The sequence below is a fragment of the Meles meles genome, chromosome 1, assembly GCF_922984935.1.
Source record: "Meles meles chromosome 1, mMelMel3.1 paternal haplotype, whole genome shotgun sequence".
Taxonomy (NCBI): Eukaryota; Metazoa; Chordata; class Mammalia; order Carnivora; family Mustelidae; genus Meles; species Meles meles.
In genome coordinates, this window is record NC_060066.1 from 127,744,432 (window position 1) to 127,769,500 (window position 25,069).

The 25,069-nt window shown below is 36.3% G+C and overlaps 1 protein-coding gene across 2 annotated transcripts in view; it reads right to left on the minus strand.

Annotated features, from left to right (window-relative positions):
• Nucleotides 1-435: 435 nt before the first annotated feature.
• Nucleotides 436-25,069, minus strand: part of LOC123941103 (pancreatic alpha-amylase) — a 40,921-nt gene continuing 16,287 nt past the window's right edge. The window contains exons 1-11 of one of the 2 annotated variants that reach the window (XM_046004048.1): nt 17,553-17,635; nt 9,059-9,272; nt 8,590-8,736; nt 7,566-7,763; nt 6,922-7,152; nt 5,423-5,556; nt 4,524-4,646; nt 4,329-4,428; nt 2,233-2,351; nt 1,998-2,123; nt 436-656 (exon numbers count right to left, since the gene is read on the minus strand). In XM_046004048.1, coding sequence (XP_045860004.1) covers nt 467-656; nt 1,998-2,123; nt 2,233-2,351; nt 4,329-4,428; nt 4,524-4,646; nt 5,423-5,556; nt 6,922-7,152; nt 7,566-7,763; nt 8,590-8,736; nt 9,059-9,226 — 1,536 coding nt within the window. In that variant the 5' untranslated portion in view covers nt 9,227-9,272; nt 17,553-17,635 and the 3' untranslated portion in view covers nt 436-466. Of the gene's footprint in view, nt 657-1,997; nt 2,124-2,232; nt 2,352-4,328; nt 4,429-4,523; nt 4,647-5,422; nt 5,557-6,921; nt 7,153-7,565; nt 7,764-8,589; nt 8,737-9,058; nt 9,273-17,552; nt 17,636-25,069 lie in introns of those variants that run through there. The other variant, XM_046004047.1, reaches the window with a different exon arrangement.

Consider the following 25,069-nt stretch of genomic DNA (forward strand, 5'->3'; position numbering starts at 1 on the left):
TGAATCGCCAGGTTTACACACTTCACAGCACTCACGATAGCACTGTAAGAGGGCTTTCATAAAGTTGAAGTCACTCAAATGTTATAACTTTGTATGGGAATAATTAAATCAGATATCCCTAACAATTAGAAACACCCTTGATGGAAGTACTACATTAATACCTACTGGGAAATAGTGTTAATGGCAACAAGCATATTTGTTAAGATGACTCCCTGAATTCTTAGAAATTCTTTTGACAAATAAGTCATCATGAGTCTTCTAAAATATAACATGGTATCAATTGTAGCTATAATTATATAATTATATGTGATTTTTATGCTTTTCTGAGCTTCTCAAGTTGATTACTTACAGCTTTTACCAAAAATTCATGAATTCTAAGAATACACACACACACACACAGACACAGACACGAAAAGAAATACACTTGGTTATTTCTCTGAGTATGTGTACTTATTTATTTCAAGTTTTACAATTTAGATTCGGCATGAATTGCAATAAATGGATCTTCAGCAGAGTTACTAATAGAAAAATGAGCATTTCCATCCCCAGAAACATAGATTTTAATTCCCGTACAATTGCCATCAATTTTATCTCCAGAAATAACATCACAATATGTGCCAGCAGGAAGACCAGTTTGCAAAGTTAAAGATAATGACCTGAAAGGTAAAATTTAAGATTTAACTTGTATTCAGCACAATTAAAAGCAAGATTTCAGACTCTCTCTAAAAGCTTAACTGTGTGCTGTAGAACTCTAAGCAGTCAAAGACTCAGTGAGAAGAAAATATAAAGACCTCTCTCGTAGATGTGAGCAGTTTTCCAAGACTAAAGGTAATCTTACAGAAGGCTTAGCAATTTCTTAGTCAGCAGTAAATATTATCACAAAATTATGGTTGAGGAATATCAGTGAAAATTTGAGTAAATTGTCACTCTTAGATAAAAGTACTTCCTGTGTAAACACAAATATTTTAAATTTGTCCTCATCTAAACTTAAGAAAACACCAATTACTTTCAATAATGTAAATTTGGTTATTTCTGCAAAAATCTTTCATAAGAGGAGAAAATGAATTTGGGCTGGAAATAAAAATAATCTAGCATTTTATGAAGAAGTATATGGTTTTAAATATAAAGCTCCCTCATAAATTTATTTTTCTTTTCCCATCCAAAAGACAGAAATTAAAGAATTAGCCATAGCCATAGATAGATAGATGGATAGCTGTATATATAAATAGCCATAGCCTCTTTTGGCAAGAAAGAGATATATTTGATTTATCTTTTTGTCAGTAAAATATGATGCAGGCTAAAATGAATTAAGCATGAGTGACAGTTGGCCTTGGAATGGAGACATTTCAACTTCTTGCAAAGACATCTTCTAAGTCATAGTTCTATATATTAGGAAATCAATATACTAGAGGCAAAGGATGTAAGTATAACCAATGAAAGTAAGAAGAATCTCAGCACTAAAACTTGAAAATCTCCTGAAGTGAATCACTGACCAACCATAAGATACAGGTTCTTTATACATATGCTTTAAAAAATATATTATTTGTCAGAAAGGGAAGTGAAAAAAAGAAGAAGAAAAAACAGATACAAGAATACTTGAAAGAGAGAACTAAAAAAAGGTACTTCAGTATTGAGGCAATAGCTTTCCATTATTTAAAAAGGGAGGGGGGTTATTAGACAGTTCTAGTGATTTCGCAACCTTTAGATTAACTATTCTGCGTATTTTGTGGGGGGTGTGTGTGTGGCCCTATATGTGTGCCTCATATATCTGCAAGTAACATGCAAGGGTGCACATAAAATCACTCTACTTAGAACAGAAAGCCCTTATAAAGAAGAGATCAGAATAAAAGCCATCATCATTTTTCTTCTGATTTCTGTGGTTTCTGAATCCACTAAGGAATTTTTCAGATATGAAAAGAGTAAATGTGCAAGAAGAGAAAGTAGTAAATCAGGAACATATTAGTATGAAATGTTATTTCTAATTGAGATCCGCTTACCAGTCGTCATTGTTAAAGACAATGAATCCTCTGTTTCCTCTTCCAAAAGCTACTTGGTTGCTACCATTATCCCACCAGTTGGTAAAAGGTTGGCCATCAACTGTATTACGGAACATAACCATGTTCCTAAAAATATAATACCACATAAAATGCTGATGAATACATTAACTGTTTAATAAAATAAAATGTTAAGAATGTTTATTATGAGGAGACATCTCTAAATAAGAATGCCCACCTTATTTGACGCCATCGATGTTCACAGACCCAATCATTACCACAAGTACTGTCTGGATTAATAGTAACTTCTTTAATTACCCCATTATTATTTGGCGGCCCAATCCAATCATTAACATCCTTAAGTAAAGAGAAAAAAAAGAAAAAATTTTAAAAGCCCGACTTTTAACATTTCAGGTATTTGTCTCTTTTCTCTCCAGAACACCAAACCTAATCTGTCTTGTGTCTGCATTGTCTTCATTCAGAATCTAAGTCCCTCAGTAATTTTACAGCCTTTTACCAAGTCCTCACCATTTTCTCCCCAATTTTTCATTCTCTAGTGCCATATTTTAAAGGTAAGGTTTTCTTGCCCTTTTATTTTTTTTCCAAGGAATTGCCATGGATTTTTTTTAAGATTTTTATTTATTTATTTGTCAGAGAGAGAGAGAGCGAGCACTAGTGCACAGACAGCCAGAGGAAGAGAGAAAAGCAGGCTCCCTGCCAAGCAAGGAGTCCGATGCGGAACTTGAATCCAGGACTCTGGGATCATGACCCAAGCTGAAGGCAGTGGCTTAACGGACTGAGCCACCCAGGCGACCCTGCCATGGAATTTTTAGTAAATATCACTGTCAACAGTGCAATGATATTGAAGTGGCAAAGTCTTCAGGTTCAGAAACAGCAGAATGGAAACAAAGATTCGATCACTATTAGCTAAGAAAACTTAGTTAATATACATATCTTCTCTGTGTCTATTTTTCTTCTTCTGTAAAATGGGGATATTGTGTAGTTGCTATAAAAATTAAATAATACATGTGAAAATGCCTTGAATATGATAAATTGCTAAATAAGCATTCATTTCCTTCATTCTTTCTTCTGGATAAATGTGTTAATCAATACTTCACAATATTCTTTATTAAATTGACCAAAGTTTTAATACTGTGCTTTTCTGATTGGCACTTTTAATGAGAATCATAGAAAAAAAATGGAAGAAACCAGGTAAATATCAGTCTGGTTTGTTGTGAAAAGTGTTTTTTACTTTAGGTATGAAGTTGCTGTACAATGATGCATCTGAAATCTTCAGTTTAAAAATTGTATGTATTTATTTATTTGAGAGAGAGCATGAGAAGGGAGAAGATCAGAGGGAGAAGCAGACTCCCAGTGGAGCAGGGAACCTGATGCCGGACTCGATCCCAGGACTCTGGAATCATGACCTGAGCTAAAGGCAGTTGTTTACCCAACTGAGCCACCTAGGCACCCTGAAATCTTCACTTTAAAAAAAAAACAAAACCCTTTCCACTAACATTCTAAATACATTCATAATTTTATTTCTCAGTTCCCTTTTTAAAATTGCTATTCAGGGCACCAGAGGGGCTCAGTGGGTTAAGCCTCTGCCTCAGCTCAGGTCATGATCTCAGGTTCCTGGGATGGAGCCCCATGTCCGGCTCTCGGCTCCGCAGGGAGCCTGCTTCCCCCTTTCTCTCTCTGCCTGCCTCTCTGCCTACATGTGATCTCTGTCTGTCAAATAAATAAATAAAATCTTTAAAAATAAATAAATAAAATGGCTATTTAATATCCTGGATTACCCCAAATATTTTTCTCATCTTTACATTTCCCAAATATTTTCTTTTCTCTTAAAAGATACTTTCCCTATTTAATCCCAGTTCAACTGAATAATTTCTTTGGATTCCATACAACTTTTTTTTCAAAGTATGTAAAAAAATATACTGATTGTATTATTGGCAGGTACTGATTTAAGTTCTTTACAAGTGTTAACTTATCCTTATATCAACCCTATGAAGTAGGTACTTAGGAAAAGTGCATATTTTACTTACTATATCCTTATTTTTTTCGTTCTTTTTTTTTTCACTATATCCTTACTTTTAAGTGCTTCTTTGGGTGAGTGTATGTTTGTCATAATTGTGATATTGCCTGAATACTCTGACAGTAGAGACCATGAATTTGAATTCTTTACTATCTACTGCATTACTTAAAGTGTCCTATATCAGGTTTACACTTCAATATTTGATAAATAGTAAATATAATAGCATCATGTACAATCACAACAAAACTGCATTCCCTTCCTTGAGGAAAATATTTTTGGAGAACACTAAAACTTACTTTTCCATTTTCAAAGTGCCTTGTCCAACGGAAACTTGACATTACTCGTGTAAATCCATATGGATGAGCAAGCATAAATCCAACTCCCATTTTGTACAGTCTGAAGGTTACAAAATGATATCATCATAGAAGAAAATATTTGTAGCATCATTAAAAGGTAGGTTAAAAAAAAGGGGGGGGTGCTTTATTACCTACCTAGAGTCCCAGAATGTAAGAATAGATGCTCCTCCAGCTCCATGTCCTCGCTGATTGTCATGGTTATCAACAAAGACAAGTGCTCTATCAGAAGGCATAAAACCCCATCCTTCTCCCCAGTTCCTATTAAAACACACACACAGATATGTATTCTTTTCCAATAGCTTTAGGGTAACCTAAGTGTGTATTTCTTTTGGTAGAGCAGGCCCAAATGAAATTTTCTAATTAAAAGGATTATTCTATAGGAGTTTTTAAAAAATATATAAACAATATACAGATACATTATACATTCCATGTATGTGTATATGTATGAATTACTTGTATTACAGTCACATTACAGTTATAAGATTTTTGGTATAAAAAAAGTCATTTTAGAGATCTTAGTACATTATAATTTAGATGAAACTTCAGAATGATCAATATCCATATGATAGCAGACAGCAAGGAAAACTGGATTAAAAGTAGGTTTCGAGATCATATTGTTATAATGTAAATATTCTAATATTTGAAAATCATTGATAATATGTGTAAATCGTTTCATATAAAATATGTAAATAAGTACATGTAAATTTAAAATAGTCACCTTGTAAGTACTTCATAAATGATACAATCATTTTAACAATAACGTGGCCTTCACATACTATATGCAAACATGAGTCAAATATGGTATAGTTATATAATATAAAAGTCTCTAGGGTATGCTTGGGGTTTCTAGATACCCTCATGATTGACATTCTTAAGAATAAAGATGATAAATTGGAGTGTGGGGAACTCTAACCCTCATTACTAGTAACCGAATCCTTAAAAGTTCTAAATAAGTTCTGAAGATAACTCAGATTGGGATAATAAGACTACTACATCTTTGAAATAATTTAAAAGACAAATTATACTTCATTTACTTTAAGTAAGCCATCTTCTCTCCATTCCACTTGCGCAGAACTGTGCCTAGTTTTGCACCATACTTGAATTCCGTCACACGGCCATTTCCAAAGTACTCCTCACTTTTAATTGGCTCACCACCCAGATCAATTACCTAGTAGAAATACAGGGAAATATCATTTTATTTTTTTAACTTTTTTTTAACCGCTAAAAATATGTATTGTCCTAAATTGAAACACTAAATTCAAGTTCATCCTCTTTTAGAAAATTATTTTCTTGGGCACCTGGGTGGCTCACTCAGTTAAGCGTCTGCCTTCAGCTCGGGTCATGATCCCAGGGTCCTGGGATCGATTCCCACATCGGGCTCCTTGCTCAGTGGGGAGGCTGCTTCTCCTTCTCCCCTGCCCCTCCTCCTCCACTCGTTCTCTCTCCCTCCAATAAATAAATACATAAAATCTTGAAAAAGAAAAACCACTGGTAACTTTAAAAAACAAAAAGAAAGAAAGAAAGAAAAATATTTTCTTTAGGTCTACTGTTTTTTGGGGTTTTTTTTGAAATATCATTTTAAATCAGAACTTGAAAGACTTTTCACCAACAAGGTACTATTATATAGAAAATGGCTTGAAACTATTTTTATTATTTGAAAAAGCGTAAATGGCTTTCTCTAAGGAAAGATTCTTTTTTGGTGCTAAATTATATGCTACAATATTAAAAAATTAATATAACAAGGTGAATTGTTGGCCTGTGAGAATGTTGACGTAATTTTAGTCTTGCACATAATGATAATAAAAAGGCTTGCATTTCTATAGCACTTAACATCTGGTTCACAACATTTCTAAGTGCTTGACTATGTTAACTCGTTAATATTTAGACAAAAACATAACTATTATCACCATCCCTTTTTTTCATATGAAAAAAAAAATGTTGCATAGAGAAATTAATCAAGTGGCCCAAGTGAACACAGCTAAGAGTGCTAAAGCCAAGATGTAAACTCAGAGAGACTGGCTCAAGAAAACCACTGTAATCTTATCTGTCTTTTCTAATGGTCTCTGAGGAGATGGTAAAAGACACAGATGTCTGCAGCCTAAATAAATTCTCTGCACTTCATAAAACTTCTTGTGATAAAGAGTTAGGTGTTCGATACTGTCTCACTACAAGAGGTTCAAGAACACTCTTCTATATAAATGATTCAGCCCATAAACAACTGAAATTTATTAATTAAATCTATCACTTATTTTCTTTTTTAAAATTTACTTTATATTTTTTTTATTTATTTGTCAGAGAGATAGAGAGCACAAGTAAGTAGAGCAGCAGGCAGAGGGAGAGGGAGAAGCAGGCTCTCCAGAGAGCAGTGAGCCCGCCGGGCTGGATCCCAGGAGCTTGAGATCATGATCTGAGCCAAGGGCAGCCACTTAGCCGACTGAGCCACCCAGGCACTCCTATCACTTATTTTCTACTGAATTAAAAGATATTATTTCATATACACATGAAATATAGACACATAGATGAATTAACGTACCTCCTGGTAAATGAAAGGTTTACTTCCTGCAGAGAACCACCTTGTATTTAGATTATGCAGTTTATCCAAAATTGCCTTCATGTCTCCAGGCCACATGTGCTTAGAAGCATCAATTCTGAACCCTGCTACACCAATGTCAATGAGGCGGTTCAGATATTCAGCGATTGTGGAACGCACGTAATCTTTCTCCAGTGCAAGATCGAGAAGACCAACCAGACGACAATCTCTGACCTATTAAAGTAAACCTTTTGTGAGCGATAGACAAAACATCACCTTTACCTGAGAATTCATTTGATTATTCATTCATTTATTCATTAACAGATATTTCTGTAGTGTCTTCCTTGCATTGGGAACTGGAGATACTGACACTCTAGTATGGACATACCTTTGACATATTTTCTAGTACAAAAATGGAGTATGCAGGAAATAAAGTAGATGAGCTTTTTGACTGGGACAAATTAAATTGGGAAAAATGTTTTACATATCAGTTCAAGTTTCTTATTTTGAAAGAGTCATACTTGGAATCCTATTTTCCTAAGGAATCCAGACCAGTATTTAAAATGAAGATCGATAAACTACATGTAGATAATTAAAGGCACAGATAGCTCTTTATTTAGATCACTGTGGTTTTCTTCTTTAATTACCTGATAAGGATCGTTATAGTTCTCAATATCTCCACTTCCAGTTTTACATTTACCATCATTAAAATCCCAAGCAGAGAATGGGACTGCTGGAAAATCTCTACTTCCAGGGTTGAAGTAACTTCCACAAGTACTGCTCGTTCCTGCACCCATACCGTTCCCACACATATGATTAATTACAGCATCCACATAAATATAGACCTGAAAAACAGAGTTTTATTTCAGTTTGACTTATACAGAGGTAATAATCTACGGTATTATTGATTGAAGTTTATGGTATGTTAACCACACTCCAAAATAGATCTTTGTTATTTTTTAACTTCTCTTCTTAGTAAATCAAAAGTCAAGAGTGAAAGGAAATTAATGGGAACTGAATCCCTATCTGCTTTCTATCATCTTGGTAAAATACTTATATATGTGATAAAATTATAGAGCTGAAACTACCATAATATGAAAAAAAATGCAGCCTTTGGCGGGGGGGGCGGGGGTAAGAATCAGCTGAGATGCAAACAGTAGTGGTCTTTGAAATTTCCATGCATCATCCTAAGAAAGAAGCAGAGAGCCTTTATTATTTATTAAGCATCTGAAGGTAAATATTGTCTCTCATGCTCCTTGCCAAAAAGAATATAATTAATTACCATCAAAAACCCTATGTGAAAGAAGACCCAGAAATTACAGGTGGAGATACAAGTCACACAAAAATTACAGCAACCATTGCAACTCGAATTTCCAATTCCTAACTAGAAAAGTATTCCCCAGAAATTTGTATAGTTTTAGGACTAAAAGTTGATACTTGCTTTATAAGTAAGTTCACTTTAAACTTTGACTTAAATTTCTTTAGTAGACAGATAGCACATATACAAAAATTTACGAAAGATGAACATAGGGTAATCATTAAATTTTAGTTATAGCTTAAGTGTAAAATAAAGCAAAAAATAGATATGGAAAACATTTTCTTCAAAACAAGCAGGAGAGACGAGAAATTATTTTCCTAGATAGTTTTTAAAGGAAACTTTAATTCGCTTACACCAACGTTGTTGCATCTAGTCACCATGTCTTTGAATTCATCTTCATTTCCTGATCTTGTGCATAACTTGTAGCTAATTGGTTGGTATCTTTCCCACCAAGGTCTTGAAGGGTTATTAACCACAAGATTTTCATTGGGTGGAGAGATCTACAAGTAAAAAATCATAGTAAATAAGGATCAAAGGATGGGTTACTTTATATCACTGGATACTCGAGAGACTAATCAGCAAACTAAAATAAGTTCTTAATCTTTGCATATACAGCTACATTTTTAACAACCACCTGAAAATATTAACAACATATTGGAAACGTCCTGCTGCAGAAGGCTTATATCAGAAACAAAACATAACGTCGCCAACAATACTAAACTTTTTTCTCCCTCAGTAAAACGTTTCCGCTTCACAGATACAGATCATGATAGCCATTTACTAGAAGCATAGCGAACCACAACGGATACTGTGAATACCCACCTGAACCCCTCCAAATCCTTTTGGGGCTAAGTATCGCTCACATTCAAGAGCGATGTCATTCCAGCGCCACTCAAACAGATGGACAATAGTTGTCCGTCCAGGTTTGGTATTTGGGGCATACTGAGCCCAGCAGAACCCAATGACTGAAAGCAATAGAAGGCACTTCATTTTGCTTTGCAGTTGTCAGCATTCTTTCCAGCAAGTATTTATATTCCTGTAAGAAACATGTTTTACTAAGTAAATGTTAACATGAATAAACACATAGAGGAAGTGTTCATTCAAAATCAGAAAAGGATTATCAATAACAATATTAACAGGTGGAGAATATCTATAAATAACCTACGAGAAAAACAATCTAAGTGACGTTTTAGAACTTAATGTTTTCCTTACTGAGGGAATATTAACCTTTTTAAACATCTGGCAGCTTATATGTAAAGAATCCTTAATCGTGTATTGTTTAATTAGGATTAGGTTTTATTTCTGAGGTCCTTCACTAATAGGACAATCACAATCAAAGCCAACTGAACTTATAGTCAAAACATTGCCTTAACTATTTATTTGCAAACATTATAATGTTTCAATTTCAAAAAGAAAAAGGATATTCAATCCCATTCTATTTTTTACATCACCAACCCTAATTTTTAGCTATTTAAGTGTCTGCATTAAGATTTAAGAAACTATTTGGAAGTTGAATGCCCATGAATTGAGGAAACAGACCCTTTCCCCACCTCCATCAAATCATGTGCTCAATGCAATGCCTATAAGCAGTAGAGTGCTTTGTTTTTTCTCCTTTTGGCTAAATCTCTCTCTCTCTCTCTCTCTCTCTCTCTCTCAGTCTCTTTTTTTAGAAGATTTTATTTATTTCTTTGACAGAGAGACAGAGACAGCTAGAGCAGGAACACAAGCAGGGGGAGTGGGAGAGAGAAAGCAGGCTTCCCGCCGAGCAGGGAGCCCGATGTGGGGCTCAATCCCAGGACCCCGGGATCATGACCTGAGCCGAAGGCAGACACCCAACGACCGAGCCACCCAGGTGCCCCAAGCTAAATATCTCTTATACCTGATAGGACATTAAATTGATGAATTCAATCCCTTTTTTTCCCTTAATATAAGTAAAAACCTATAGAAGAGAATAATAGTACAGATGGGGAAAACTTAATCTATTTATCCAATAAGCCCTTTGCTTAAACTGAATGCTGCGTTTTGCGTAAGCATGTGGATGATTTTCAGGATACAGTGATGAATGAGAGAGGATTCTAATTCGCAAGAAGCTTACATTCCATTGAGGAAAGAAAATATATGAATGCTCAACATTACTCACAATCAGGGAAATACAAATCAAAACTATAACAAGGTATCACCTCACACCTGTCAGAATGGCTAAAACTAACAATACAAGAAACAACAGGTGTTGGCGAAGAGATGAATAAAGGGGAACCCTCTTACACTGTTGGTGGGAATAAGAACAGGTGTGGCTACTGTGGGAAACAGTCTGGAGGTTCCTCAAAAAGTTAAAAATAGAACTACCCTATTATCCAGCAGTTGCACTAGTAGGTATTTACCCAAAGGATACAAAAATAGAGATTCAAAGAGTCCATGAACCCCTTTGTTGATAGCAGCATTATCAACAACAGCCAAACTATGGAAAATGTCAAATGTCCATTGACTGATGAATGGAAAGTGACGTGTGAATGCGCACGCGCGCGTGTGTGGGTCTGTAATGGATTATCAGCCATAAAAAAGAATGAAATCCTGCCATTTGCAACAATGCGGATGGAACTAGAATGTATTATGCTAAGTGAAATAAGTCAAGCAGAGAAAGACAATTATCATATGGTTTCACTCATATGTGGACCATAAGGAATAGCACAGAGGACCACAGGGGAATGGAGGGAAAATGGAATGGGAAGAAATCAGAGACAGAGACAAACCGTGAGAGACTCTGGACTCTGGGAAGCAAAGGAGAGAGGGTTACAAAGGAGGGAGGGGTTGGGGAATGGGGTACCCCGGTGATGGGTATTAAGGAAAGCACATGCAGTGATGAGCACTCGGTGTTATACAACTAATGAATCATTGGCTAACTGGACATAATGGGGGGGGGGGGGAATTAAATAAGACAAAAACAAAAAGGAAGGCAAACCATAAGGGACAGTATAGTTAAGAGAACAAACTGAGGGTTGCTGGAGGGGAAGTTTGTGGGGAATGGGCTAAATGGGTGATGGGTTTGAAAGAGAAAACTTGTTAGGATGAGCACTGGGTGTTATATGTAAGGGATGAATCACTAAATTCTGCTCTTGGAACCAATACTACACTATATGTTTACTAACTTGGAATTTAAATAAAATTTAAAAAATGAAATCTTGCCACTTGCAATAACATGAATGGACCTAGAGTTTATGATGCTAAGCCAAATAAGTCACTCAGAGAAAGACAAATATCACATTATTTCACTCATATGTGGATTTTAAGAAATAAAACAGAAGGTGCATCTGGGTGGTTCAGTCAGTTAAACGTCTGCCTTCGGTTCAGATCACGATCCCAGAGTTCTGGAATCAACTCTCACATTGGGCTACCTATTCAGTGGGGAGTCTGCTTCTCCCTCTCCCTCTGCCCCTCACCTCCACTACTGCTCTCTCTCTTGCTCTGCACTCTTTCTCATATAAATAAATAAATAAGTAAAATCCTTAAAAATAAAAGAATAAAATAAAATTTTAAAAAGAGGGCACCTGGGTGTCTCAGTGGGTTAAGCCTCTGCCTTTGGCTCCGGTCATGATCTCAGGGTCCTGGGACTGAGTCCCCCATTGGGCTCTCTGTTTGGCAGGGAGCCTGCTTCCTCCTCTCTCTCTGTCTCTCTCTCTCTGCCCACCTGGCTGCCTACTTGTGAGCTCTCTGTCAAATAAATAAATAAAATCTTAAAAAAAAAAAAGAAAGAAAGAAAAGCTATGAACATATGGGAGGGGGAAAAAATAGGGATGTGGGAAACAAACCATAAGAAACTCTTAATAATAGAGAACAAAGTAAGGGTTGAGGGAGGGAGGTGGGTGTGGGGTGGGCTAGATGGATGATAGGCACTTGTTAGGAGGGCCCTAAGGAGTGCCCTTAAGGAGTGTCCTGAAGGAGAGCACTTGTTATAATGAGCACTGGGTGTTGTATGTAAGTGATAAACCGCTTAATTCTACTCCTGAAACCAATTTTGCACTATATGTGATCTAACTAGAATTTATATGAAAAGCTGAAAAAAGAAAAAGGAATAAAAAAAGAAAATATATGAATTAATAATAATAATAATAAACAACTGAAGATAAGTCCAATAAGTTCAATAAGAACTAGTATGAATTAACAGTAATAAAATAGAAAGTGACTTTGTCATCAAGGTATTTTAATAGTCAGGAAGTCAGGAAGATTTCTCTATGGAAATGATTTTCAGCTAGGATTTGACAGATAAGAAGGAGCCAGTCATTTGAACATGAGAGAAAGAACAATCTAGAGGAAAATACAACAGGAAAAAACCCAAGGAAAGAAAAAACCAAAGTGACATTTAAAAAAAAAAAAGTAGCTAAACAATGTGTAATAAAGTGAAGGGTAAACTGATATGAGGTCCATTAGGCCAGATCATCTAGGACCTTGTAGAACACAATGAGAAAGTCTTTGAGTCTCTAAGAAGCAGAGTGAAGAAAGTGTGGTATACTTGAAAAGAAAATCACGCTTGCTGTCATGAAGAAATTGGATTATGTGAAGACAAGAGTAGAGATAAGGAGATCAGTTGCACTTGTTTTTTTTGTGATCTAGGAAAGAGGTGAGTGGCTTGGACTAAGGGCACTGACAGGATATAATTCAGAGAAAGAAGGGCCATAGGTTTATGGATAGATTAGAGCTGAAGAATGAAGGAAAGAGAAAAAGTATAGAAAGGTGTTTGATGGTATCATTCATTCAGATGAGGAAAAACAAGGAAGTACCAGTTTTAGGGAAGGGTTATGCAGAACACTATGGTCCATAATTACTCCTCTGTCAACCCTAATGCTTTCCTTTGGTCCTTCTAACCCACCATGTAAACACAATTTTTCCTACTTTCTTAGTCAGTTCAAGATTATTACAGACTGGGTGGCTTAAAGAACAAATATTTAGTTCTCATAGATCTGGATTATTACAGACTGGGTGGCTTAAAGAACAAATATTTAGTTCTCATAGATCTGGAGGCTGGGAAGCCTGAAATCAAAATGTCGGCAGTTCCAGTGTCTGGTGAGACCCAGATAGCCATTTTCTCCTGTATCTTTACATGGTGGAGAACAGAGAGTGCTCCAGTCTCTTTCTCTTCTTACAAGGACACTGATCCTTGTAAGTGGGGGTCCACTCTCATGACTTCATCTAAACCTAATTACTTCTCAAAGGCCCCACAGCCTTATACCATTGCACTGGGGGTTAGGGTTTCAACATGCAAATTTTGGGGGAAAGGAGACACAAGTGTGCAGACCCGAGCACTTACCCATTGCAAAACTAAAATTCCCTCACATTTCACAAACAATTTCATTGCTCCATGATTTTCCAATTATCACCTTCCAGCCTCCTTATATACTTAGCCAACATCCTTGTGTACTTAGCAACTACTCTTCCTTCCAGATGCAGCTGAAGTAGCATCTTTTGAAGCTTATCCTGATATTTCCAGGCATAGTTAATAACTCCTCTGTATGATCGTTTTTAACTTATATGACATTATTAAGCTCTATTCGATTTATATTATAAATAGACTATAAATAGCTAAGTATTTACATGCTCATCATTCTATACCAAACTTCTTAAAGGTAGACCTTCTACCTAATATTCTAAGAAACTAGCAAAACACATAGCATAATGGCTCATTTGATCAATACATTTCTTGTAACATAAGACTCTAAAGTCCAGAGACTCCTGGGTGGCTCAGTCGGTTAAGCATCTGCCTTTGTCATGATCCCAGGGTCCTGGGATTGAGTCCCACTTCTGGCTCCTTGCTCTCCCTCTACCTTTGTCCCTTCCCCTGCTTATGCTTCTGTTCTCTCTCTCTCTCTCTCTCTCTCTCTCTGTCAAAGTAAGTAAGTAAAGTCTTAAAAAAAAAAAAAAGACTAAATTCCAGGCATTGTATAAAATTCTGGCATAACATGGGTGATGCCCTCAATGATTTTCCAAAGTAAGCAAACAGTGTCAGAAATTATGTGATACATTCTAATCTCCTTAAAACTTTTGTCCACATGAAGGAACTAATGCCAGATAAACTGAATAAATTGTCTGGGCTCAGATCATAAACAGAGCCAGTGATTGGACCATAGATTCTACCACAAATCAGCATTCTCTGTATAACACCAACAGTTCTCATAGAATTCTAGAGATGTAATGTCCAATATCATAGCCACAGGCATTATTTGGCTACTGAGATCCTGAAATGCTAGTCTGAATGGAGATGTGCTATAAGTATAAAATATACTCCAAATTTTGAAGAATTAGTCTTAAAAATTAGTGTAAAAATAATTTTATGTCATTTATGTTGAAATAATGTTTTGTGATTCAGTAGGCTAAATAGAATTTATTATTAACACGAATTTCTCCAGTATCTTTTGACATCTCTCTCTCTTTTTTTAAAGATTTTATTTATTTATTTCAGACAGAGAGAGGGAGAGATCGCAAGCAGTGGCGAGGGGCAGAGGGGGGACGCAGACTCCCTACCGAGCAGGGAGCCTGAGCAGGTCTCAATCCCAGGACTTTGGGATAGTGACCTGAGCGGAAGGCAGACGCTTAACCGACTGACCCACCCAGGCACCAGAGAAAGGTTTTCAAAAACAAATAGGAAGAAAAATTTTCAGGGAGGACAAGAGACCAACTGGATGAAGATGAATATCAGAATAAGGACAAAGAGCAAAGACGGACTAGACAGTGGATGATATAGGGCTGATGGTGATAATGAGTTGAGAATTAGATAAGAGCATGGTTTGAACTTCATACTTAAGCTTCCAAATGTTAAGGAAATGACCTTAGGAGTTAGATAAACTATAGTTTAAATCCTGACCTTGTCATTTATTATCTATGTGGCCCTGCAAAATAATCTTTTGGGGGGCGGGAGGGGGGGGAAATAAGCTCTTTATCTATGAACTAGAAAACGTAACATGTACCTCATAAAGTTGTCATCATGATTGAGTGAATTAACATCAATAATACTGTTACCCCAGTGTATGATATATTAAAAACCCAATATATTTGTTTTCTGGGATGTTGCTATTACTCTTTTATTATTTTTATGGCTGGTACTATTCAAACTGCTCTACACTCATGCTCTCTTTCTACTTTCACGTGTAGTCACTTGGACAATCTCTCTTTCCATTCCATTCTTTCCAAATTCTAATAATACCTTCTACTCTCAGAAGTATTTGCATACACCCCCTACCATGGGAATAGTGATAAGAAGGAACCAGCAAGGTTTTCCACCTGCTCTTTTTTCACCTTTCTTTTCTTTTTCTCTCTTTTTGTTTTAACCTCTTTAGAGCTTACAGGAGATCACATGTTGATTTTGAAATAACTTCTCATCACTGCCCCATCCATTGCCTCTGAACTGTTTTTCATACAGTTTCACATGTATTTTATGACGTTCTTATTAAAATAATAGATAACTTGCAGACATAAGCTGAGAAATTCTACTAGCATCACAGCATAGGCGGATGTATACAATTATACAATAATCTCTATCAAGGGTCAGTCATTGTCAAAGATTGTCTCATTTAATCTTAATTTTTATCTCAATCAACCTAAAGAGTTATAAACTCCAGAGGAGAGACATTAAGACAACTAAAGCATCTTTATATCATGTGAAGTAAAATCTGCAAACAAATCCTTGACGTCTTTGATATCAATAACAAAACAAAAAGAAAAGGGGATCTGGGTGGCTAAGTCAGTTAAGCCTCTGCCTTTGGCTCAGGTCATGATCATAGTGTCCCAGGCTCAAGGCCCGAGTCAGGCCTGCTCAGTGGGAGCCTGCTTCTCCCTCTCCCCCAGGCCCTCCCCTGGCTCATCCTCTCTTTCTCTCAAATAAACAAAGAAAATATTGTAAAAAACAAACCAAAAAAATAAGAAACTTGAAATCATTGTTATGTCTACTTCCCATTATGGATTTCCTAAAATTAGTTTCCTCAGAGAAGATATTCACAGTTATTAATGCTAATGTCAATGCTCCGTTGTCCATATCTCATATTGCTTGGATTGCCTTACAAAGAGGAAATTCCCTTCTATTTTAAACCTTTAAGGGCTACTATAATATGTCAAATGAGCTGTATTGGGAGTTCCTTAAAAACTTGAACTAGGACATTTGGTAAAAAGCCATACTCCTTAAGAGGTATTGATATTTGAAGTGCCAATAAAACATATACAATGCTAAGAAGAAAAAAATAGGGGCTCAGTTGGTTAAGCCACTGCCTTCGGCTCGGAAAATGATCCAGAGTCCCAGCATGGAGTCCCAGGTTCCAGCTCCGCGGGGAGTCTGCTTCTCCCTCAGACCTTCTCCCCTCTCATGCTCTCTCTCTCTCTCTCTGTGTCTCTCTCAAATAAATAAATAAAATCTTAAAAAAAAAAGAAAAAGAAGAAAATACTATTAACTTAGATTTCTCCGTAAGTTTGCCAGTTTCTGATGATCTCACGTATGATTTGCTCAATGAGTATTAAGATATTTGTTATTTTATTTAATGTCCACAATATAAATGGCATCCCAGGGGAAAAGCTCTAGAATAAATCCAGGATTTCTGTTGACACATGAAATACCATAAACTTAGTGATTCACCTTAAAGTCTACTTAAACCATACCATGTCATAAATAGAATAAAGGAGCTCTATTAAAATGTTAGGTAAAAAGTAGTAGTAAAAAAACTAGTATCTCTTTCTATGGCTTTCTTTCTACTTATATAAATGTCAGTCAGTTACCTATATAAGTATTAGCTATGACAATGTTCTTTCCCCCTATCCAAAGCAACCTCGCATCTCAGGCAGATAGTCATATATTTTTTAACATGTAAATAAATTAACATTAACCAAGAAGAGACAAGTTATCTACTCTTATCATTTGTAGTTATTAGCCTAGATACCTCATAGTTAAATTTCTTTAGGTTGTTTAATTAAAGTATCACAAAACACTTTAATGGAAATACCTTATGCGTCACATCTATGCTTATCTTTCACTTTTATTTATCTCTAAGTATTTTTTTCGTTTTTCATTGTTTTGAATATTTTAGAGCTTTAAGTAGTATCATTACTACAGTATTTGGTCCAGTTACTGGTTTCTCTTGCCGCAAAAAGTGATAATTCTTCTAAACTTTGCATTGAATCATGTACAGTTTTTTTCAAAACTTTCTCCTACAAGCTCACTGTTCTCACAAAACAAAGAAAAAGAAAAAGGAAAATAAAAAACAAGAAATTGAAACTGAGCTCAAGATAATAAATCACATGGGAAAGGTAGAGAAAGGAGGCAAATATAATCAAGTTTGCTTACCAGATTTCTTAAATGAAAGAAACATTTTGAGCCAAGGCTCAGACACACTTCAAACACAAACAGTACATTTTGTGCCCCTGGAAACTGAAACTTGAGTTGTCAACAAACCTAAAATAGGTCATGAAGCTTTGAGCAATATCAAATCATGTGATAGAAACCATTTCTTTCAAGAAAAAAGTGAGGGCTAGAAACTACATGATACCCATAAAACATTAAAATAACTTAACACATCATTTCTTTAAATCAGCAACTCTCAAATCCACAGGTCAGTCTTTTCAACTCTAGAAAAACAAAAAGCAGACATTTGTTTTGCTTTCTCTTCAGCAAGGGAAAAAAACGCTGAATTTAGGACTTTATAGATTTTCTAGAATTTTTTTCCTTCCAATAGGTGCTCTACAACCCTTTCCAATTCTTCAAACCTAATATGTAAAAAAAAAACAAAAACAAAAAAACTCTAATGTGAGCTCCACGATGATACTTGATTGCCAACCATCACTCCCGGTTGCTGAACAAACCACAGTCTTCTCTCCTCTGCTCAAGTTGCTATCCTGCCACCACTTCTTTTTTTTTTTTAATATTTTATTTATTTGACAGAGAGAAATCACAACTAGGCAGAGAGGCAGGCAGAGAGAGAGGAGGAAGCAGGCTCCCTGCGGAGCAGAGAGCCGGATGCGGGGCTCGATCCCAGGACCCTGAGATCATGACCTGAGCTGAAGGCAGAGGCTTTAACCCACTGAGCCACCCAGGCGCCCCCCCCCCCTTTTTTTTAAAGATTTTATTTATTTATTAGAGAGAGAGAGATCACAAGTAGGCAGAGAGAGAGGGAAGCAGACTCCCTACTGAGCAGAGAGCCTGATGTGGGGCTCCATCCCAGGACCCTGAGATCACGACCTGGGCCGAAGGCAGAGGCTTAACCCACTGAGCCACCCAGGTGCCCCTGCCACCACTTCTAATTACACCGAACATTTTCAGTTGCTTGCTTTCTTTTTCTTTTTCTCTTTTTTTTCTCCCTTTTTCTTTCTTTCAATATTCTCTCCCAATCTCAATTAGTCTTTTTCCTTCCTGAACCATCTATAGCAATCTGTTAGAAAACATTTTTTTGATAAAATAACCTTAAAGACAAAGATTAAAATGATTGTGTCAAATTAAACAAGTGTGACTAGGATGTAAACAAAGTCTCTAAGCCAAACATCTAATTTTGAATCCGAGCTTTGTCATCTTCTGTGTGAACCTTAAAGAAATCAAAGACTACTGCATTTAGGTCTCAGTTGGAAAATGGGGGTAATAGTATTATTGATAAACATGATAGAAACATAAAAATAACTAAAAACTATGTATTGAGTACAACTATGTGTCATTTCAGCGTATTATCACTTTGATTCCTCACACAAACATAAATGCAATATAGAATTATGATTATACCCAGTTTTAAATGAAGGGAACTGAAGTACACTAAGTAAGGTAATTTGTCCATGGTCAAATTTCAGTAAATGCTGAAACTGAAATTCAAAACCGAGCAGTTTAACTCTATAGTGTGTTTGTAGCCAATACTTAGGCTTAATCGGTCTCCGTCACTCAGTTGTAAAAAAAATCAAATACTTTATCTGAAGATATCTTGGAATCTGGTAATTTCTGTTTAGCTAATATTAATATGTTTAGAAAATTGCAAAAGTAGTTCATCTCCTATTCCCTGCTTTTCAAATTTTTACACTAAACAAAATTAATATTTCTCGATTACATGTGAGATTTTTGTTTGTGTGTTTGTTTTACAGAGAGAGAGCATGAGCATGAGAAGCAGAGGGTAAAAGAGAATCTTAAGCAGGCATCACACTTAGAGCGGAGTCCGACATAGGGCTTGAATCTCAATACCCTCAGATCATAACGTGAGCATAAATCACGAGTCCTCAGCTGCTTAACCAACTGAGCCACAGAGAGGCACCCCTCTCTATTACAGTTCTTATTCCAGATCTTATTCATAAATATTCAGTGCTCCTCCCTGCAGGTGAATTACACACCTTGTCCTGTCGAATTTGGGAGTATCTATGTAATTTCCTTTGGCAATGAAATAAAAGCAAAAGTAATATGTTTTACTCCGGGGCCTCTGAGATTGTTAAAGCATGTATCGAAATGAAGTTTCAGTGACAGATTGTAAAGTGACCAATATGAAGAGTCTCCTTGTTGATTTAAGGCAAACGTGAGAAATAAACTTGGCTATTGTAAGCCACTGAGAACTCAGGGTTTTTGCTGTTGTGCCATCACCTACTCTATCCTGATTGATGCAACCATTAAGTTCCCTTAATACAGCTGTTTGATTCTTAGACATTCTACTTGACATTTCTTTTCTCTTGGGATGTAGGAAGATAAATCATAAGATCAGAAAATATTAATGTTGAAAGAGACTACTGGAATAAGCTAGTCCAATGGTTTCCAGATTTTGAGCTCTTAAGTACTCAGTAGAATCTTTAAAAAATTATATAAAAACATATTTTCATATAAAAGTTATGAAATTCAGTTTCATAAGAAAACTGCCACTCATATGTTATTCTTTTTTTTTTAGTTTTTTAGTTTTTATAAACATATAATGTATTATTAGCCCCAGGGGTACAGGTCTGTGAATCACCAGGTTTACACACTTCACAGCACTCACCATAGCACGTACCCTCCCCAATGTCCATAACCCCCCTTTCCCGACCCCCCTCCCCCCAGCAACCCTCAGTTTGTTTTGTGAGATTAAGAGTCTCTTATGCTTTGTCTCCCTCCCAATCCCATCTTGTTTCATTTATTCTTTTCCTACCCCAAACCCCCCACGTTGCATCTCCACTTCCTCCAATTCGGGAGATCATATGATAGTTGTCTTTCTCCAATTGACTTATTTCGCTAAGCATAATACCCTCTAGTTCCATCCACGTTGTCGCAAATGGCAGGATTTCATTTCTTTTGATGGCTGCATAGTATTCCATGGTGTGTGTGTGTGTGTGTGTGTATATATATATACATATATATATATCACATTGATATATTATTCTTATATTTTTACATTTAGATAAGAATATATTGTTCTTATCTAAATCTAATTCTCTTATTTTATTGATATTTAAAAAACAAGACCTAGGAATGAGACAAGCAGTATTTATATTGAACAAATAACAACCTTAAAAAAACTGACTGTGATGTCAGCATCATGGTACTGTGAGTGATTCCTTTCTCCTCTCCTCTTTCACAATTAATTAGTCACCTATAACCGTATTTAAGTGCTTCTCTGTATTACACCAATTTCTATCTACTTGTGCATCCAAAAGTAAGTGGATACGATCTCAGAACGGACTGTGGATTCAAGGGAATTGGTGAACCTGCTCCATCTGGCACAACATCAGAGTGGGATAGATGGCAGAGGAGGCAGAGGACAGGGGGTAACCCACTGAGGCAGCTCCCTCTTCAGGGCAACAGTGCAGCACTCTGGCCTTTGGGCAACAGAAGGAGCTACTTCCCTGGCAGAGGAAGTGTTAAATGAAAGAAGATGATGCACTAGCTAGCTGCATGTGGGTTGCAGCTGGAGGGGTTTGTTTCTCACCTGCTACACAAGAGTTTTAAGGAGGGACCTCCGTGACTTGGGGGAGAGAGAGGGAAGGGAAGGAGGCAGACAAGGAATACTAAATGGCACTGAAGGAACTTAATTTCCTTCTGTATGCTTCAGAATTTCAGCAGTAGGTCTGTTCATAGATCTCTTGAAGTTCCCTACACTAGGATCCACCTAATGGACTCTCAGGCGTCCCCGAAGTTCCAGATGCTAAATCCACATCTAGCCCAACTCAGTGCCAGCTCTTTTTGCATACTTCATCCCAAGAAGGAACACCCATGGGAGAAACCAAAGCTTGAGTTTATAGTGCCACCTCCTGGATTACAAAAGGAAAGTTTTCTAATTGCTAGCCTGTGGAGCTGTAATAACCAAATAACACAAATTTTTAAGTAAGAAAAGTGTTTGCTATTTCAAATGTAAAATCAGAGACACATATTGTCAGACACGATGAGAAATCAAGGTAATATGACATCATGAAAAGAAAAGAATTATCTATATACTGAACTCAAAGACACAAAATATTGAAATGAAACTGATAGAGAATTCAAAATAAATTTTATGAAGAAATTTAATGGGCTACAAGAAAACCAAGAAAGAAAACTCAATGAGCTCCATATAAATTAATGAACAGAATGAGTTTTCTACCAAAACAACTGAAATTGAAAACAAACACACAAACAAAAACAAATTCTGGAGCTGAAAAGGTCACAGAATGACATAAAGAATGCATTGAAGAGCATAGGTAACAGAGCAGATAAGAAGGAAGAAAGTATAAGTGAGTTGGCAGATAGGATTTTAGAAATGATTCAGTCAGAAAAGGAGAGAGAACTACGATTTTTAAAAAGTGAAGAAACCCTATGAGTACTATCAGATTCTATCAGAGAAGAAAATAGAATAATTAGTGTACTTAGAAAAAGAGAGAGGGAAGGGGGCAGAGAGTTAAAGATATAATAGCTGCGAACTTTCCAAACCTGGGAAGAAACTGAACATACGAGTCTGCAAAGCTAGAACACCCTATTATTTCAATGCAAAAAGACCATTTCCAAGACACTTTATAACAAAATTGTCAAAAATTACTTATGAAGAATGCTAGAGGCAGCTGGGGAAAAAAGAAAGTAATTTACAAGAAAACTGCCATTCAACTATCAGTGGACTTTTCAGCAGAAACAATAGGACAGGTGAGAATGAAATGAAGTATTTAAAGCATTAAAAGATAAAAATTGAGAGCTAAGAATGTGGTGTCTGGCAAAGTTGTCCTTCAGATATTAAGGAGATATAAAGACTTCCCAGACAAACAATAATATCATCAAGGTTTCTCTTTATTGTAACATATGGCAAGTTTTCCTTTTTAAAGGCTGACTATTATTCCTTCATATGGATATTACCACATGTGACTTATCCATTCGTCTGTTGAAGTACACTTGTGTTGCTTCCACATTTTTGGCTATTAAGAACATGGGTGCGTGAATAGTTACTTTGAGAATTTGCTTTCAATTCGTTTGGGTATATACCCAGAAGTGGAATTGCTGAATCACATGGTAATTCTATGTTCATTTGATTGAAAACTGCCACACTGCTTCCCACAGCAGCTATACCATTTTCCTTCCCACCAAAAATGCACAGGATTCAATTTGCCACATCCTCAAAAACACTTGTTTCCTGGTGGTTTTTTTTTTTTTTTTGATTGTTTGTTTTGATAATAGACATCCTGAGATTGAAGTCATATCTCTGTGCATATTGATAATTTATACATCTTTAGAGATAAGTCTACTCAAATTCTTTGCCCATTTTTGACTTAGGTTGATTTTTTGTTGTTGAATTTTAGGTGTTCTTTGTATATTCTGAATATGAATCACTTATCAGATTTTAGGATTTGGAATATATTCTCTTATTCTGTATACATCTTTTGATGAAAAATTCTAAAAATTTTTGTGAAGTCCAATTTGTCCATTTTTTCTTGTTACCTATGCCTTTGGTAATGTGTAATGTGTGTAGCACATAATGCCTTATGTAATGAATCACTGTCAAATCCAATGTTGTGAAGCTTTAGCTCTGTTTTGAAAGGTATTTTCGTTCTTAAATTTAGATCTTTTGATCCTTTTGGAATTAATTTTTGTATACAGTCTCAGGTAATGGTGTAAATGAAATCTTTCATGTGTGGTTATCCAATTTTCCTACCACAATTTGTTGAAAATACTGTCTTTCCCATTGAATGGTTTTGGCATCATTCTTGTCATCATTTGACCAGGAGTGCCTGGGTGGCACAGCCAGTTAAGCATCTGACTCTTGGTTTTGGCTCAGGTCGTGATCTTGGCGCCCTAGGGTCAAGCCCTATATCAGGCTCCGTGCTCAGCCAGGAGGCTACTTGGGACTCACCTTTTTTCATTCTGCCCTCCCACTCACACTTGCTCTCCCTCTCTCACTCAAATAAGATAAATCTTATAAAAAAAATCATTTGACCATATATGAGAGGCTATATTCCTGGATTTTATTCTATTCCATGGATATATATGTCTGTCTTTATGCCAGAACCACAATGTTTTGATTATTATAGACTTGTAATAGGTTTTGAAACCAGAAGTGAGTCCTCTAGTTTTGTTCTTTCTCAAGATTATTTTGGCTATTCGGAGTCCCTTGATATATGAATTTTAGGACAGAATTTTCTTTCTTTTTTTTTTAAGGTCAATGGGATTTTGATAGAGATTGTACTGGAGCTGTAGATTACTTTGGATGTACTGACATTTTGATTCCACTAGGTATTCCAACCCATGAAAACAGAGTGTTTCAATTTATTATGACTTTAACATCTTTCAGCAATGTTTTATAGGTTTTACTGTACATTTTTGTACATTGTTTCTACATTGTTTGAGGTGGAAAACATTGAAGTATGTTATTCTTTTTCATGCAGTTATAAATGATTTTTCCATAATTTCCTGTTCAGATCGCTCATTAGTGTACAGAAATACATGTTGCCTTTGCATCCTAGCTACTTTGCTGAACTCATTTATTCTGACAAGTTTTTTTTTTGACATGGTTTTTGGTGGAATCTTTAACGTTTTCTACATATAAGATTATATTTACAACTCAATAAAATAAATAACTTAATTAAAAAGTGGACAAAGGCCTAAGCAGACATTTTTCAAAGATATACAAATAGGAAGCTGGTACATGAAAGGTGTTCAGTATCACCAATCATCAGGAAATGCAAATCAAAACCACAGAGAATTAGGGCACTTGGGTGGCTCAGTGGGTTGAGCCTCTGCCTTCGGCTCAGGTCATGATCTCAGGTCCTGGGATCGAGCCCCACATCAGGCTCTCTGCTCAGCAGGAAGCCTGCTTCTCCCTCTCTCTCTGCCTGCCTATCTGTCTACTTGTGATCTCTCTCTCTGTGTCAAATAAATAAATAAATAATATCTTAAAAAAAATAAAAACACAGCTAGGGGTGCCTGGGTTGCTCAGTGGGGGGCGCCTGGGTGGCTCAGTGGGTTGAAGTCTCTGCCTTCGGCTCAGGTCATGATCCCAGGGTCCTGGGATCAAGCCCCGCATCGGGGGTCTCTGCTCAGCAGGGAGCCTGCTTCCTCCTCTCTCTCTGCCTGCCTATCTGTCTACTTGTGATCTCTCTCTGTCAAATAAATAAAATATTAAAAATAAAACCCACAGCTAATATCTCCCACCTGTTAGAATGGTTATCATCAAGAAGATGAGATAATAAATGCTAGAAAGGATGTGAAAAGAGAACCCTGTACACTGTAGATGGGAATGTAAAGTAATACAACCACTATGGAAAACAGTACAGAGGTTCCTTAAAAAAGTAAAAACAGAATGACCATTTGATCCACCCATCCCAGTAATCTGTGACAACATGGGTGGATTTGAAAGGGCATTATGCTAAGTGAAATAAGCCAGAGAGAGTAAGGAAAATGCTGCATTGTTTCACTTG